The sequence below is a fragment of the Hipposideros armiger genome, unplaced genomic scaffold, assembly GCF_001890085.2.
Source record: "Hipposideros armiger isolate ML-2016 unplaced genomic scaffold, ASM189008v1 scaffold_548, whole genome shotgun sequence".
NCBI classification, from domain to species: domain Eukaryota; kingdom Metazoa; phylum Chordata; class Mammalia; order Chiroptera; family Hipposideridae; genus Hipposideros; species Hipposideros armiger.
Window position 1 is genome coordinate 819,308 of NW_017731898.1, and position 13,043 is coordinate 832,350.

Below are 13,043 nucleotides of genomic sequence, written 5' to 3' on the forward strand. Positions count from 1 at the left end.
TCCACCATATGTGGGGAGAGGCAAACCATTTCTCACTCAAAACTGAGATAACCTTGGGCCAGCTGAGTGGTGCGTTGGTTAAGAGCTGGCTTGGGACACCAGCTCTGAGCAGCAGGGCCCTGGTTCGGATCCCACATGGGGGACCTCTACAGCTAAGATGGTGAACAACAGCTTGACCTGGAGCTGGCTGCTGTGAGGCGCCGGGGACGGCCTAGGCTGCAGTCCCTGCTGCAGTGGGCTGCCATCAGCTACCGTGTGTGGCTGGCAGCCAGCGTGAGCGGCTGGCAGCCGGTGTGAGCTGCCAAGAGCTGCCGTGAGCGGCCGTCCAGAGGCCTGCGACTGATCTGCCTCATCCAGGAAGAGCGCAATGATAATACCAACATGGGCCAGTGAAGGGACGTTCTCCACAACTAGACTGAAGAACAAAAGGACAGCAACTTGTCTATTCCCCTTCCCCTGATTCCCCAGCGCTGTTCCCCTCCCCCATTTCCCCAATAAAATCTTTTTAAAAAAATACTGAGATAACCTCCCTGATGCTGGAAATGTTCTATCCAAAGGGTGGATTTACCAGAGAGTCATATTTGAATCAGAAGTTTCACTGGGCTGTTTTGAATAGTTCTAAGGGAAGGGAGACTGCTGTAGAGGGTTTCTCAGAGGAAAAGGGTCAACCTCTTGGGGAGGCTTTGGGAGCCATCTGTGTGGTCACCCACGGCCTCATTCTGACGTCCAAATTGTCCTGGGACCCTCCACTGGGGTTGGGGCAGTCCCAGATTTGGACCACCCTCCACTCCCACGCCTAACCTCACACTCTCAGCTGTTTCACTGGATGTTGCATCAGGGAGGGTGATGAAATCAGTGTCAGTGGATTTTACCCATGGATGCAACAGGCTGAAGGACTGGCCAGGGTCATTGACACTGAGCACCTTCAACTACCCAGAACTCCTGGACTTCTTAGCCATAGTGTAGGAGCTGGAATATCTAAATTGGACTTCTGGCCCTTGCTTACACTGGTGTTCCAAAAACACATCACCTGCATCCCACAGAGCCCATGAAACTGAGCCACTAAGGTTGAAGAATCAGATGGGTCTTAGCAACAACTCCCTCCTCTGACAGCCCTCCTAGTCTCCGTAGTGAGGCCTGAAGTGGGGGAACAGTAATACTCTGTATGGCACTTACATAGCTGCTCAGTTCTCAAAATGCCTTCATGTTCGTTCTCTCCCAGTGAAAATAATAGTTTGCAAGGTTGAAAAAGAATCCCCCTTATTTTTAGATAGAAGGCATCTGGTGGGGACCAAACTTCATTCCAAACTGAACTTGCCATTTTATTGGGAGATAAATGAATGTTTCTGTTTTGGTTTTTCCTCAGGCAGGAAGAGGTGAGGAAATTAGGTTTCGGGGTGGTGGTGGGGGTGTTATAGCTTGGAGAGGCAAAAGATGAGGAAAAGATTAAACAGGAAGGAACTTGAGACTAGATTCATTTAAATATTTGTTATTCGCTCCCCCACCTCCAACTATAGCCATTTCGATTCCTGGAGAGCATTACACATATGTCCCATCCCAGGCCTCCAGCCACAGCAACCACACGAGTCATTTCCCCTGGAACTGAGGCTGCATACATACCTGGGCTCCCCACGGAGGGGGATGATGCAGGGAGGGGAATCCCACCTGCTGTGAGTCACCTGCTAGTATAAAGGGCGGGTGTTACAATGCAGGGACCTTAAAAAGAGCCTCAGAGACAAGGGTAGAAAAACAAGGGAAGCAGCTCAGAACCTCAGCGAACAGAACAGCGGGAACCAAACCAGAGACACACAGAACAGAGACCATCAAGCTCAGAGCAAGGGGAAGTGGGCAGAGATTCCACAGGGACTGGTGCAAGGCACAGAGCCAGCCAGATCTGAAAAGCAGGCACCAAGATGCTGGGGAGCAGAGCTGTGCTGCTGCTGCTGCTGCTGGTGCCCTGGATTGCTCAGGGCCGGGCTGTGCCTGAGAGCAGCAGCCCTGCCTGGGCTCGGGGCCAGCAGCTCTCACAGAAGCTCTGCACACTGGCCTGGAGTGCACATCCACCAATGGGACCTGTGGTGAGTGACAGCCTGTGGGACCAAACAGGAGCCTCTCCAAGCTCTCCAAGGCTGCAGTGGAAGACTCTGTGGCCTTGGGTGGAAGCTAGAGGGTTGGGGTTCCTGGGAAAGTCATAGGCCTGAGGATCCAGGTGGGTTTGAAAGTACTTATTTTATTTCTTCACTCTTCCCAACTCCTCCTCCACTCCAGGATCTACCAAGAGAAGAGGGAGATGACGAGACTACAAGTGATGTCCCCCATATCCAGTGTGAGGATGGCTGTGATCCCCAAGGACTCAGGGACAACAGTCAGGTACTAAGATGAGGCTGAGTTACAAGGAAGAGGGGAATGGAGACATATCTGGGCACGATGGTGAATAAAGATTGTATCTGTCCTTGTCAGTTCAGACTGCTATAACAACATACCATAGATTGCGTAGTTTATAAACAACAGAAATTTCTCACAGTTCTGGAGACTGTAAGAAATAAATTTCTTCAGGTTCACGCCCAAGGAGATCAGGGTGCCAGCGTGGTTGGTGAGAGCCCTCATCCAGGTTGCAGACTTCTCATCGTATCCTCACGTGGCAGAAGGGGCTAAGGAATTTTATGGGCCTCATTTTATAAGGCATTAATCCCATTCATGAGGCTCCACCCTCATGACCTAAGCACCTCCCAAAGGCCCCATCTCCTAATACCATCACATTGGGGATTAGGGTCTCAACATATGAATTTTCAGGGGACACAGATATTTGGACCATAGCAGTGTCTAAAGATGGCAAAGAACTGGATTGGTCTTTGGTGAATGGAGCAGGAAGAGGGTATCTATTTTCTTTCACCGCTTTCTTTTTTCCTCAGTCCTGTTTGCAAAGGATCCACCAGGGCCTGGTCTTTTATGAGAAGCTGCTGGACTCAGACATTTTCACAGGGGAGCCTTCTTTACTTCCCAATGGCCCTGTGAGCCAGCTTCACTCCTCCCTACTGGGTCTCAGGCAACTCTTACAGGTATGAACTAGGGGCCTGGAGGATGGTGGTTTGCAGTCTCTCCACAGACTGGGGGGTGAAGGATCTAGGATCCTCTCTAATTGTGTCTTGTGTCCTTTCAGCCTGAGGGGCGCCACTGGGAGACGGAACAGACTCCAAGCCCCAGTCCCAGCCAACCTTGGCAGCGCCCCTTTCTCCGTCTCAAGGTTCTTCGCAGCCTCAAGGCCTTTGTGGCTGTAGCTGCCCGGGTCTTTGCCCATGGAGCAGCAACCCTGAGCCCCTAAAGCCAACAGCTTAAGGATGGCACCCAGATCTCCATGGCTCAGCAATGCCAAGATGAACCTATCAGGTAGCCGAGGCCCCTGTGAGCCAACAAGTTCAATCAGTCCATCAATTCTAATGGGACTTGCATGTATTGAAAAATTACCAAAACTGACTGACTTAATAACGCTGACCTAGGACATGTTGAGTATTTATTAGATGGAAAGGGAAAATTTGGGATTATTTATCCTCATGGCAGCAGTTTGGGGAGGATGATTATTTATTATATTTATACTAAATTATGTACTTTTTTTCAATAAACCTATTTATGTGGATATCTGAGTCTAGTTTCTAGATTTGGTTTAGAAAAAGAAACAGAATGGAAAAACTGGGCCAAGGGACTACAAAATGCATCCTTCTACTCTGCAGGGCTATGGTGAAGAGGGTATTTCCTTATGACCCCCCTGGTATATACAGTAACTGGGATCTTTTTGGTCTTAATCCCTGTATGGCTAAACAAGATGAATGGGCTGAGATTAGGACGCAGGGCCCCTCTCTTGCTCCCAATGCCTCTTTCCCTGCTTTCTTGGCCAGGAGTGTATTTGGCTAAAGACAGGAATCCTGATCACTGCACATCAAAAGTCAGAGGCGGGCCGGCTGAGTGGCACGTTGGTTAAGAGCTGGCTTGGAATGCCAGCTCTGAGCAACAGGGCCCCGGTTCGGATCCCACATGAGGGCCAGTGATGCTGCACCCTCTACAGCTAAGATGGTGAACAACAGCTCGACCTGGAGCTGGGCTGCTGTCAGTTGCCGGCGACGGCGTAGGCTGCAGTGAGGCTACAGTGGGCTGCCGTAAAGCTACCATGAGTGGCTGACAGTTGGCATGAGTGGCCGGCAGCTGGCATGAGCTGCCAAGAGCCGCCATGAGCGACCGTCCAGTGGCTGGTGACTGATCTGCCTCACCCGGGAAGAGTGCAATGATGATACCAACATGGGCCAGTGAAGCGACGTCCTCCACAACTAGACTGTAAGAACAAAAGGACAGCAACTTGTCTGTTTCCCTCCCCTGATTCCCCAATAAAATCTTAAAAAAAAAAAAGTCAGAGGCATTTGAGCAGGAAGGGCATTCCAGGAAGATAAAGGTAAATCCCCCAAACTAATATGGTTCTCCCTTAAAGGACATCTCCCTTCTGTGGGCCCCTTCAGAAGGCAGTTTGATTACTCAAAGGGATATAAACTATCTTTGAAAGAAAGAGAAGGGGAAGGGGTTAGAGATTATTTCCTTTCCTTTTCTCCATCATTACAAAAATAAAAAAGGCACGAGTTTTAGAGTCAGACAGACTCAGGTTTATATCTTGGTTTTGCCACCACCCAGCGAAGGGACAACGGGCTAGTTATGTAACTAATAACCCTTCCCAACTTATACATAGCTTACAGCTTCCCTGGAAGAATTTCTAAGGGTGAGAAAAAGTTGCTCTAAATAAGGAGGTAAGAAGAAACATTACAGGAGGGGCATACGGGGGTGGAAGACAGGCCATGATTTGCTGACCTTGGTCCTCCATGGCCTGCTGTTGTCTACAAGGACATTAGTCTTTATGAGCAAAGAAGTAGAGAAGTTCAGAGACCAAATGCTTCCAGGTCAGCACAAAGTTTATTAGCCACTTATGCTCAGAAGGGCCCCTTTCTGCTACTTTACCAACTGAGCTAACGGGACTCACAGAAGGGCCTCTTTCTGAATAGGACTGTTCCTTAACATACCAGGTAGAAAACATCCACATGTATAGGGCCTCACTTTCATTTACATCTCAAGTTATACTACTGTAGAAGCACATCTTAGAGCAACAGCAGTTTCCTGGGGTTCCCTGGGAATGGCTAAGGTGTGAGGTTGTCCAGAGCCCCATGATAAACCTTCAAGGTGCTAAATTCCAGGAACTAATATTTGCCTAGGTCTATGCCCAAGGAATAGGAACCTTCTTTTCAGGTAAACAGTATATTGTACAAAAGCAAGGGAATGATACCTTAATAGAGAAATATCTTACGACTCAGGGCTTCCTTTCCTCTGTAAAAATACCAAATTCTATCTAATAAAACAAGAAGCAATTCCTAAATTCCCAGCAACTACCATCCCTGGCTTCCAGGAGTGATTTGTCTGCTAAGCATTGGGAAAGTGGAGACTAGGCAGAATAAGTTATTGTGCAAAGCTTCACAGGCACATTAGGATCATTTTGAGGGGAAGGACTGGGTTGTTGCTAACTTGGGGGGCAGGGGACTGATAAGAAGAGATCTACCTCCTATTTCCTTCCTCAGAGGGGAGCTTCACATGATGACTGAGGCAGAGCTCTCAGTCCTTGCAGGAAAAGAGGAAATTTAGGACTTGAGTCAGGAGTGAGGGGAAGAAGAAAGGAAAAGGTTATCCTAGATATGAGGGAACCAGAAGAGAGAAATGGAGTCCTATCAGTGTCTATTCCCCACTGAGGAACAAAGCTAGTGGGCACCAGGTTAGTCTTAACCAGCCATTAAAATGTTGAAATCCTTCCATACTGGAAAGAAGCAGCTGCCCTGAGTCCTTTAAGTACCCCTACCTGTCCTGTCCTGCTCCCAACTTCTACACCTCCCAGCATAACAGGCAGCCTCCAGGATCCTAGTTAGAGATATGGCCAGCATCTGTTCTGATTCACTGGTGCCCCTTCCTTACCCATATTATGCTTTTACCTCTCACTCCAAATCACAGGGTTAACCCAGCTTAGATGGGGCACATGCCTGATTTGGAGAGCAACATCATGATGTGAGGGGTAGGAGGAGTAAAAGATATGGAACAAACAGAGGAAACGTAGTTCCTAGTAGTCAGAAGGAAGCAAGGGCCCATCGATGTAGAAATGGCTGGGGTAGAAGATGTGAGCCTCATCCACGGTGTCCTGCTCAGCCAACAGTGGGTCTCCATTTGGCATGATTTCTTCAATCTTCGTACTGTTTCTGAAGACTGGGTAGTCCAGAGAAAGAAGTCAGGCCCTGATCTTAGGCAAGGAGTTCCCAACCCAGCAAGGAATGTGAGGAAGGATGGATGGCAGCAGAGGCCTGGACAGAGCCTGAGGTGGCACTTAGGTGGGGCTGGGGGAGGTATGGTATGTACATTTCCTAATAAAAGGAATCACAAGGAATCGAGCCTCCTTTCCAATGAGGAATTTAGATCTGGGCCTGTTCTGTAATGGGTGAGGGAGGGGAACTGGGAAGGGGAATGTATCCCCTTTTCCCCAGCCCCATGTCATCACTTACTTTCCATCTCCTCAGTGTTCAAGTGTCTCAGATCATGGGGCAAATCTGGCTCTGGCTCTGTCACCAGCTGTGAAGTAGGCTCTAGAATAGGATCCAGCATCAGTTCTGGTCCCAGATTTGGCTTTGGCACTCTTTGTGTGAGCTCCAGCGGTGGCCCCAAATCCAGCCCTGCCTCCAGCAGTGGCTCTAACCCCAGGCCGAGCCCTGGCTCCGGCCCTGGTGCCAGCCCTAGGTGCAGCTCTGACGACTCCACTTCTGGCTCCAGATTAGGCTCCAGTGGATGTTGCAGCTCATCCGCCTGTCTGGAAACCCCAATACAGACAAAGGGGGCAATTGTTTAGGTAAAGTGGGGAATAGTAGAGCAAGCAGAGGCTACCTCTCTGGTCTAAGAAGGCAACAGAGCAGAGGGCTTAAGAGCACAGTCTTTGGATTCAGGCTTGCCAGAGTTTTAATCCCATCATGTACTAGCTGGGTGACCTTAGGCAAGTTACCTAACCTCTCTGAGCCTCAGATTTATCATCTGTAAAATGGGAACAATACCTAACAATACTTGAGAGGCAGTAGGATGGTTTAAAGCAGGGTTTTGAAATCTGACAGACTCGGACCCTTTAGTAGTCATGTGCCTTAGGCACGCCACTTCACTAAACCTGTTTCCTCAGCTGAAAAAAGTGTCTGCCTCACAGGACTATTATAGATTCAATAATTGAGAAAATAAACACAAAGCTTTAGCCCAGTGACTGGCACATAATGAACTTTCATTAAATGTGGCTGTTAGTATTACCTACATTAGATGGATTCTCACAAGGATTAAATTTCTAAAAAGTTCTAAAAATATCTAGTACCATGTTTGGCATCAAGATGCCTGTTAACATCAGTGATTATGACTATTATTATCGGGGAACCCCAGTGGAGACAACCTAAGAATGGCAGCAGGAAAATAGAAAGGAGAGAGACTAGAAGATAGAGAGGGCTGGAGAGTGTGGGTCAGTAGGAGAGAAGCCAGAGAGACTGGAATTGGGCAGGTTTGGGTCACTATGTCAGCCAAAAAGGGTTAGGGAGGATGGTCAAAGAGTTCTCACCTGTTAGAGACCACAATGAGCTTATGTTTCAGGTATTTCCTTCGTTCCTGGAGATTAACTGTGGGGGACATACACAGGAGGTGGGAGGTCAGGGAACTGGACACAGCCCTAGTATAGGTGGTCCTGACAGTCATATCTCCTTATTAACTGGCAGTGTCCCATGGACAAATCCCTTAACTTCTCTGGATACTGACTTTCCCATGTTTGGCAGGAAGGAGATGGATTTGTGGATGCCTGAGAATCCCTGCAATCTCCCAGTGAAGTATGTCAAATACTCTCACCTTTGTCCTCATAGTAGCACCCAAAAGCCTCATCCCGGGGGATTCTGGGGTAGAGGAAGCGCAGTGGGTTCTCAGGTATGTTCTCCTCAGTGAGGAGCTGGTACTGGCCGATGATTTTGGTCAGCGGCAGTGACTGCAGTACCTCCTTGGTGAAGGGCTGCACAGAGTAGATGAGCACCTTATCTGGAAAGTGGATGTAGGAAAAGGCAGGCTCGAGGGGAGAGGCTGAGCCTGGGTGCTCCCCAACCTGGCTGCCCAACCCCAGACCTGCCGAGGGATTCAGGACAGAGCCAGGGAAGCCAAAGGCAAGCAGGGGGACAGAAAGGAGAGGCTGTGGGAACGGCAGGGCAGAGCAGCTGACCATCATCCTGGTGTTCTACCCAGGAGCAGGTAATGCCCCCTTCCGATGTTTCACTGAAGCGCAGTAGAAAGGTGCCGGAGATGGTCTTCTTCAGCAACCGGCGCTCCTGGCTCCGGCTCACAAAGCCCATGATGAGTCTAGAGCGGAGAAAGCAGCTGTGAGACCCTCCTGCCTTCCTGCCCCTTGGGTAAGTAGAGAGTGCCTTGTTTTGGCCCTGGTTCTGCCACTTAACAAGCTGTCCCACTCTGGCCAAGTCACTTCACTTTACTGGCAATATCCACCCCCAGCCCCAGCGTTGGAAGAGATGTGTGTGAGGACTCTGTAAGCTCACACAGATGAAAAGCACCTTGTGAAAGGCAAAGTGTTGTATAAATGGGCAGGGAGTGTGGCAGAAAGAGCATAGGGTTGGGGTCAGACAGGCCTGGGTTCAAATCCCAACTCAGCCCCTTGGATAAGTTCTTTGACTTCTCTGAGCCTTAGTTTCCTCACTTGAAATGAGGGTGGCAATGCCCACCAGAGCATGGCTGTAAGAATTACATGACAGAATTCATGAAAGCACCCAGCAGGCTCTGGAACACAGTAGATGCTTAACAAATAATGGCTCCAACTATTATTGCAAATGTGCGGGGGTGTGACCTTGTACCAGTTTTTGCTCTCTCTTTATTTACCACAAGAGGGCGCACAGAGTGCACTCTCAAGCCCAGAAGACAGCTGGGGTAGGGTGGGGCAGCGTGGGGAGAGGCAGGCTGACCAAGGTCTCACCCACGATTCCAGAGATCCTTTAGGTGGTCATGTACCAGGTCCAGGATTTTGTCCAACCATGTCCAGAATGGTAGTTTTCCAGGGGGGCTCTCTCGCTGAAGGAGGAATGGAAAGGCAGGGAAGAGATGTGGAGCGAGCTGCCCCTGGTGTACGGAAGGAGTGTGGGGGGAGGGGAGAGTGTTTGGACTAGGGGTCGGGATCTAGCTGCACAGGATGCAGGGAGTTACCTTGGTGAAGTCAGCCCAGGACAACAATGCATTCTCATTCCTACAGTTCTTCCCTGTGGGCAGACAGTTCAGATGATGGAAGGAGACGAGGTTAGGGGTGCTGGGATGGAAAGGACGAGGGCTAGGCTGAGAGAAAAGGAGGTCTATACCAAACAGCTTGTCCTTGAGCATGCTCAGCTGGTCCCGGTCGAGGCCTCGGCCAACGTAGGAGAAGAACTGCCAACTGAGAGCAGGTCCCAGCAAACTCCAGGGGGCCTTGGGAGGGCTGGAGAAGAACTGCTGATTCTGCCAGGGTGGGAGGAGGGCAGGATGGCTCAGAAGCAGCGCCCACACATCAAGCTTCCACACCCCTCCTTGCCACCCTTCACCTGTTGGCCCCACCTCCTACCTGGGGGTTTGTGCTGAGTAGATTGAACCAGAGAACCGAGGCCCAGGCAATTGAGAGTTGATTCATGTTAGATATAATCACCACAGGGAGGGTGTCCGTCTGGGAAGGCAAGAATCACAGAGGAGGCTGTAGTGATTCTAGCTTTAGACATCTGGTAGGGGCAAGAGGGAATATCTCACCCCGAGAGGATTCCATTTAATCCCTCCTTATGCCTTCTCCCAAATCTGCTTCACCTTTCCCTGCCCTCCATTTCCACTCACTTTCAGCTCCTGCTTCAGACCCTGGTAGGTGTATTTGACTGTGATGCTGATAATGTGCAGTTCCTCTGTTACGCCCAGCAGTCCCTAGAACAGCCGAACACAGTGATGAGAGGGCGGTTTGGCACATTCCTCTTGCCCCCCAATCCTCTATCCAGGCCTCACCTTATTACTGCCTTTTCCTGAACCACCAGAACGTTGCTCCATCAGAGTCTGTGAATTGGGGGGAAGAAGAGAGAATGTCAGAGGAGGGAACCCAGCATCCCTGGAACTCATTGTGCTCTCAGGACTTCCCAAGGCCTGGGAACTTCCCCCGGTCTGTTCCAATGGACTAGGAGCTTGAGCTACTAACCAGCCTTACCAGGTAGCCGAAGTCCCAAATTAAACCCTGACTCTGCCCTTTCTCAGGGGTCAAAGTTTTCTGGTTTGAGGTCAGAATGTTGAACTTCCGGAAGCTATTTTAGGAGGAAGAAGATATATGAAGGACAACAGCAGAGTTACTCTAAAAATTCAGCAGGAAAACAAAAGTTCCACTTCATTTAAGACCTCCCCTCCTCCCTCTGCCCGTACTCCACCAAAATCAGCCTCCCCCTTGTTTGTGTCCCCATCGGGGCCACCATATGTGGTCCCAGTCCACAGGTCACACAGTGCACAAATGTTTGCAGCATCCTTGTCAGGTACGTACCCTTGTGATTGAGGAGGATTCCTAAAAATAAATACGAAAAAGAAAAAATCACTGGGAAGCAAACAATGGAGAAGTTAGGAATTTGGTCTTTGGGATCAGACAGACCTGGGTTCAAACCCCAACATGCAGCTCACTAGCTATGTGGCCTTGCACAAGAGACATCATCTCTCTGAGCTTGTTTGAATGGTGCATTGATAATACCTAACTCATAAGATTCCTAGACAATTAAATGAGTATCTGATAAGCTGTATGTCACACAGTAAGTCCTCAACAAAAGGAATGAGTTATTATTTCTATGAGGTAGGAATGGAAGGGGGAAGAACATAGCCACAGGGCCTTGTGAAGAGGAGGTGTCTATTCTGCCCCTCTAGCCCATGTCCTGGGCACCCCTTGGTCCCATCCTTCACCTGCCCCAATTTACCTGTCAATGGAGACTTCTGCAGTCAGTGACTCATTGCCTTCCTGGAGTTTCACCAGCAGCCTGGGGAGAAGGGAGGTGGATGAGGGAAAGTGGTCAACCTCAACCTCCTGGATAAGACCAGATGTTTGAAAAAAATAAGGGAAGGGGTTAGAAGAGATAGGTGGATTGAGGGGAAAAGAGAAGAAACAGCCAAGAGTGGAAAGATATGTAAAGCCAGGAAGTGAATGGTATCAGGCCTGGAAAAAGGAAGCAATAATGAGTTCTGAAATGCCAACCTTGTTCGGACAGTGAACTTGCTCCCAGTCCTCAGGATGAGGGGTCTATGAGGAGTTTGAGGCATACAGGGCTGGTTTTCTACCACAAAGGCTCTGGGAAGAGAGATGTGGAGAGAATATACAGCTCGGCATCTGTAAGAATGGCTCCTCTTGTTCTTCCCTTTGCCCTCCCTAGAAGTCCCTCCCTGGCTTCTATACCTGTGGAGCAGACGCTGTAGCAACTCTGTAACCTGGGCTTCCTGCAGGTGCACCCCTTTGGTCAGAGGGTCATCCTGATAGCTAACCAGGCGACTCAATCCCTTCAACTCCTTCAGCAGCTGCCGCAGATGAAACAACAGCTTTGCTCCATCTGTGAACCTGAATGATGGAACCCAACCGAGAGAGAATCCATGAGTTTCCAGGAGCCCTCAAACAAACTCTAAAAGCTCCCCTTTAACTACGAGGAAGTTAGAAACTGATTGGGACAAAAAAAGAATTCAGGAAGCACTGATTATTCACCATGACTCATAATCCAAGAAATGAAAATCAAAGCCCCTGTCACATATAAAACTGGTAAAAGATTAACATAATAAGCTAATTTTCATATGAAGCCTGCTATGTATTTTACTATTTATTCTAACACTTTACACATATTAATCCACTTAATCCTTTCAACAACCCTATGAGGTAGGTACTATTATTGTCCCCATTTTACAGATGAAAAAACTGAGGCACAGAAAAGTTAAGTCACTTGCTCAAGGTCATAAAACTAGTAAGGAATAAAGCTGTATGTAATCCCGGGCAGTCTGGCTGCACAATTGACACTTTTGACTTCTATACTTTACTGTCTATAAAAAAAGTTATAATAATAGGTAATGTGGTGACAGGGAAACAATCATACAATATATTTAGGCAAAAAGATTGGGATAGCGGTTTGAAACTATTTCTTAAAAAGCCTCAAAAATATGCATACACTTTGCAGTATTCCACTTCTAAGATATATCCTAAGGAAATAATCAGACAGACAAATGAATGAGGAAATTCAGAGCTTTGTTACTTATAATAGAAAAATTAGAAAAAATTGGTATTAGGTATATAAATTATGGCATATTTACATCATGAAATACCATGCAACCATTAAAAATAATGATATAGGCTCAAATACTTTACATGAAAAATGTCCAAAAATATTGTTTTTAAAAATTACAAGATAGTACAGATATGCTATGATTTAATTTCTGTTTAAAATAGATGTCTATTTGTGTAATGCACAGGGAAAAGCTGGAAAAGGTATGTAATAGCATCAACAGTGGGTAGCTCTGCATGATCAGATTATGCAGATGGGTAATTTTTACTTTCTTTTCTCTTTCAAGTTTTCTGAAATTTTTTCAACTGGTATACATATTAATAATCACACAAGCAATAATGCTCTATTAAAAACAATGAAACAAAGAACCAACACAATAACTCCCTCACTACCAACAAGGAAAGGTATATACTTTATATATATATATTTTTTAAGCTGAGCCATCCTGCCACCTGTTGGCAGCTCAAACCGCTGTTGCTCAGAGCTCGCACTCTTTTCTTTTAAAGATTTTTTTTTAAATTGGGGAATAGGGGGGATGGGAACAATGCTGGGGAATTGGGGGAAGGGGAATAGACAAGTTGCTGTCGTTTTGTTCTTCAGTCTAGTTGTGGAGGACGTCGCTTCACTGGCCCAAGTTGGCACCATCATTGCGCTCTTCCTGGGCGAGGC

General features: G+C 48.0%; 2 protein-coding genes across 3 annotated transcripts in view; one reads left to right on the plus strand and one right to left on the minus strand.

The window, feature by feature from the left end:
- The first annotated feature begins 563 nt into the window (after window positions 1-563).
- On the plus strand, window positions 564-3,633 carry IL23A (interleukin 23 subunit alpha). Its single transcript, XM_019668988.1, has 4 exons — window positions 564-2,078; window positions 2,269-2,370; window positions 2,913-3,059; window positions 3,161-3,633. The coding sequence occupies exons 1-4, from the start codon at window positions 1,914-1,916 to the stop codon at window positions 3,320-3,322; spliced, it is 576 nt and encodes a 191-aa protein (XP_019524533.1). The 5' UTR covers window positions 564-1,913; the 3' UTR covers window positions 3,323-3,633.
- Window positions 3,634-4,928: 1,295 nt separating this feature from the next.
- The window catches only part of STAT2 (signal transducer and activator of transcription 2), a 13,994-nt gene continuing 5,879 nt past the window's right edge, over window positions 4,929-13,043 (minus strand). Inside the window, exons 9-24 of one of the 2 annotated variants that reach the window (XM_019669151.1) lie at window positions 11,507-11,665; window positions 11,309-11,401; window positions 11,034-11,093; window positions 10,613-10,633; window positions 10,289-10,382; window positions 10,093-10,140; window positions 9,931-10,014; window positions 9,671-9,769; window positions 9,432-9,567; window positions 9,283-9,335; window positions 9,056-9,150; window positions 8,294-8,430; window positions 7,933-8,115; window positions 7,652-7,709; window positions 6,573-6,874; window positions 4,929-6,279 (exon numbers count right to left, since the gene is read on the minus strand). In XM_019669151.1, coding sequence (XP_019524696.1) covers window positions 6,137-6,279; window positions 6,573-6,874; window positions 7,652-7,709; window positions 7,933-8,115; window positions 8,294-8,430; window positions 9,056-9,150; window positions 9,283-9,335; window positions 9,432-9,567; window positions 9,671-9,769; window positions 9,931-10,014; window positions 10,093-10,140; window positions 10,289-10,382; window positions 10,613-10,633; window positions 11,034-11,093; window positions 11,309-11,401; window positions 11,507-11,665 — 1,765 coding nt within the window. In that variant the 3' untranslated portion in view covers window positions 4,929-6,136. Of the gene's footprint in view, window positions 6,280-6,572; window positions 6,875-7,651; window positions 7,710-7,932; window positions 8,116-8,293; window positions 8,431-9,055; window positions 9,151-9,282; window positions 9,336-9,431; window positions 9,568-9,670; window positions 9,770-9,930; window positions 10,015-10,092; window positions 10,141-10,279; window positions 10,383-10,612; window positions 10,634-11,033; window positions 11,094-11,308; window positions 11,402-11,506; window positions 11,666-13,043 lie in introns of both variants that reach the window. The other variant, XM_019669150.1, reaches the window with a different exon arrangement.

Bases quoted from the DNA above. Each gene is read 5' to 3' on its own strand.
- IL23A (XM_019668988.1), top strand. From the start codon at position 1,914: ATGCTGGGGAGCAGAGCTGTGCTGCTGCTGCTGCTGCTGGTGCCCTGG. The intron at 2,079-2,268 runs GTGAGTGACAGC...CCTCCACTCCAG, and splicing joins ATCCACCAATGGGACCTGTG to GATCTACCAAGAGAAGAGGG. The intron at 2,371-2,912 runs GTACTAAGATGA...TTTTTTCCTCAG, and splicing joins GACTCAGGGACAACAGTCAG to TCCTGTTTGCAAAGGATCCA.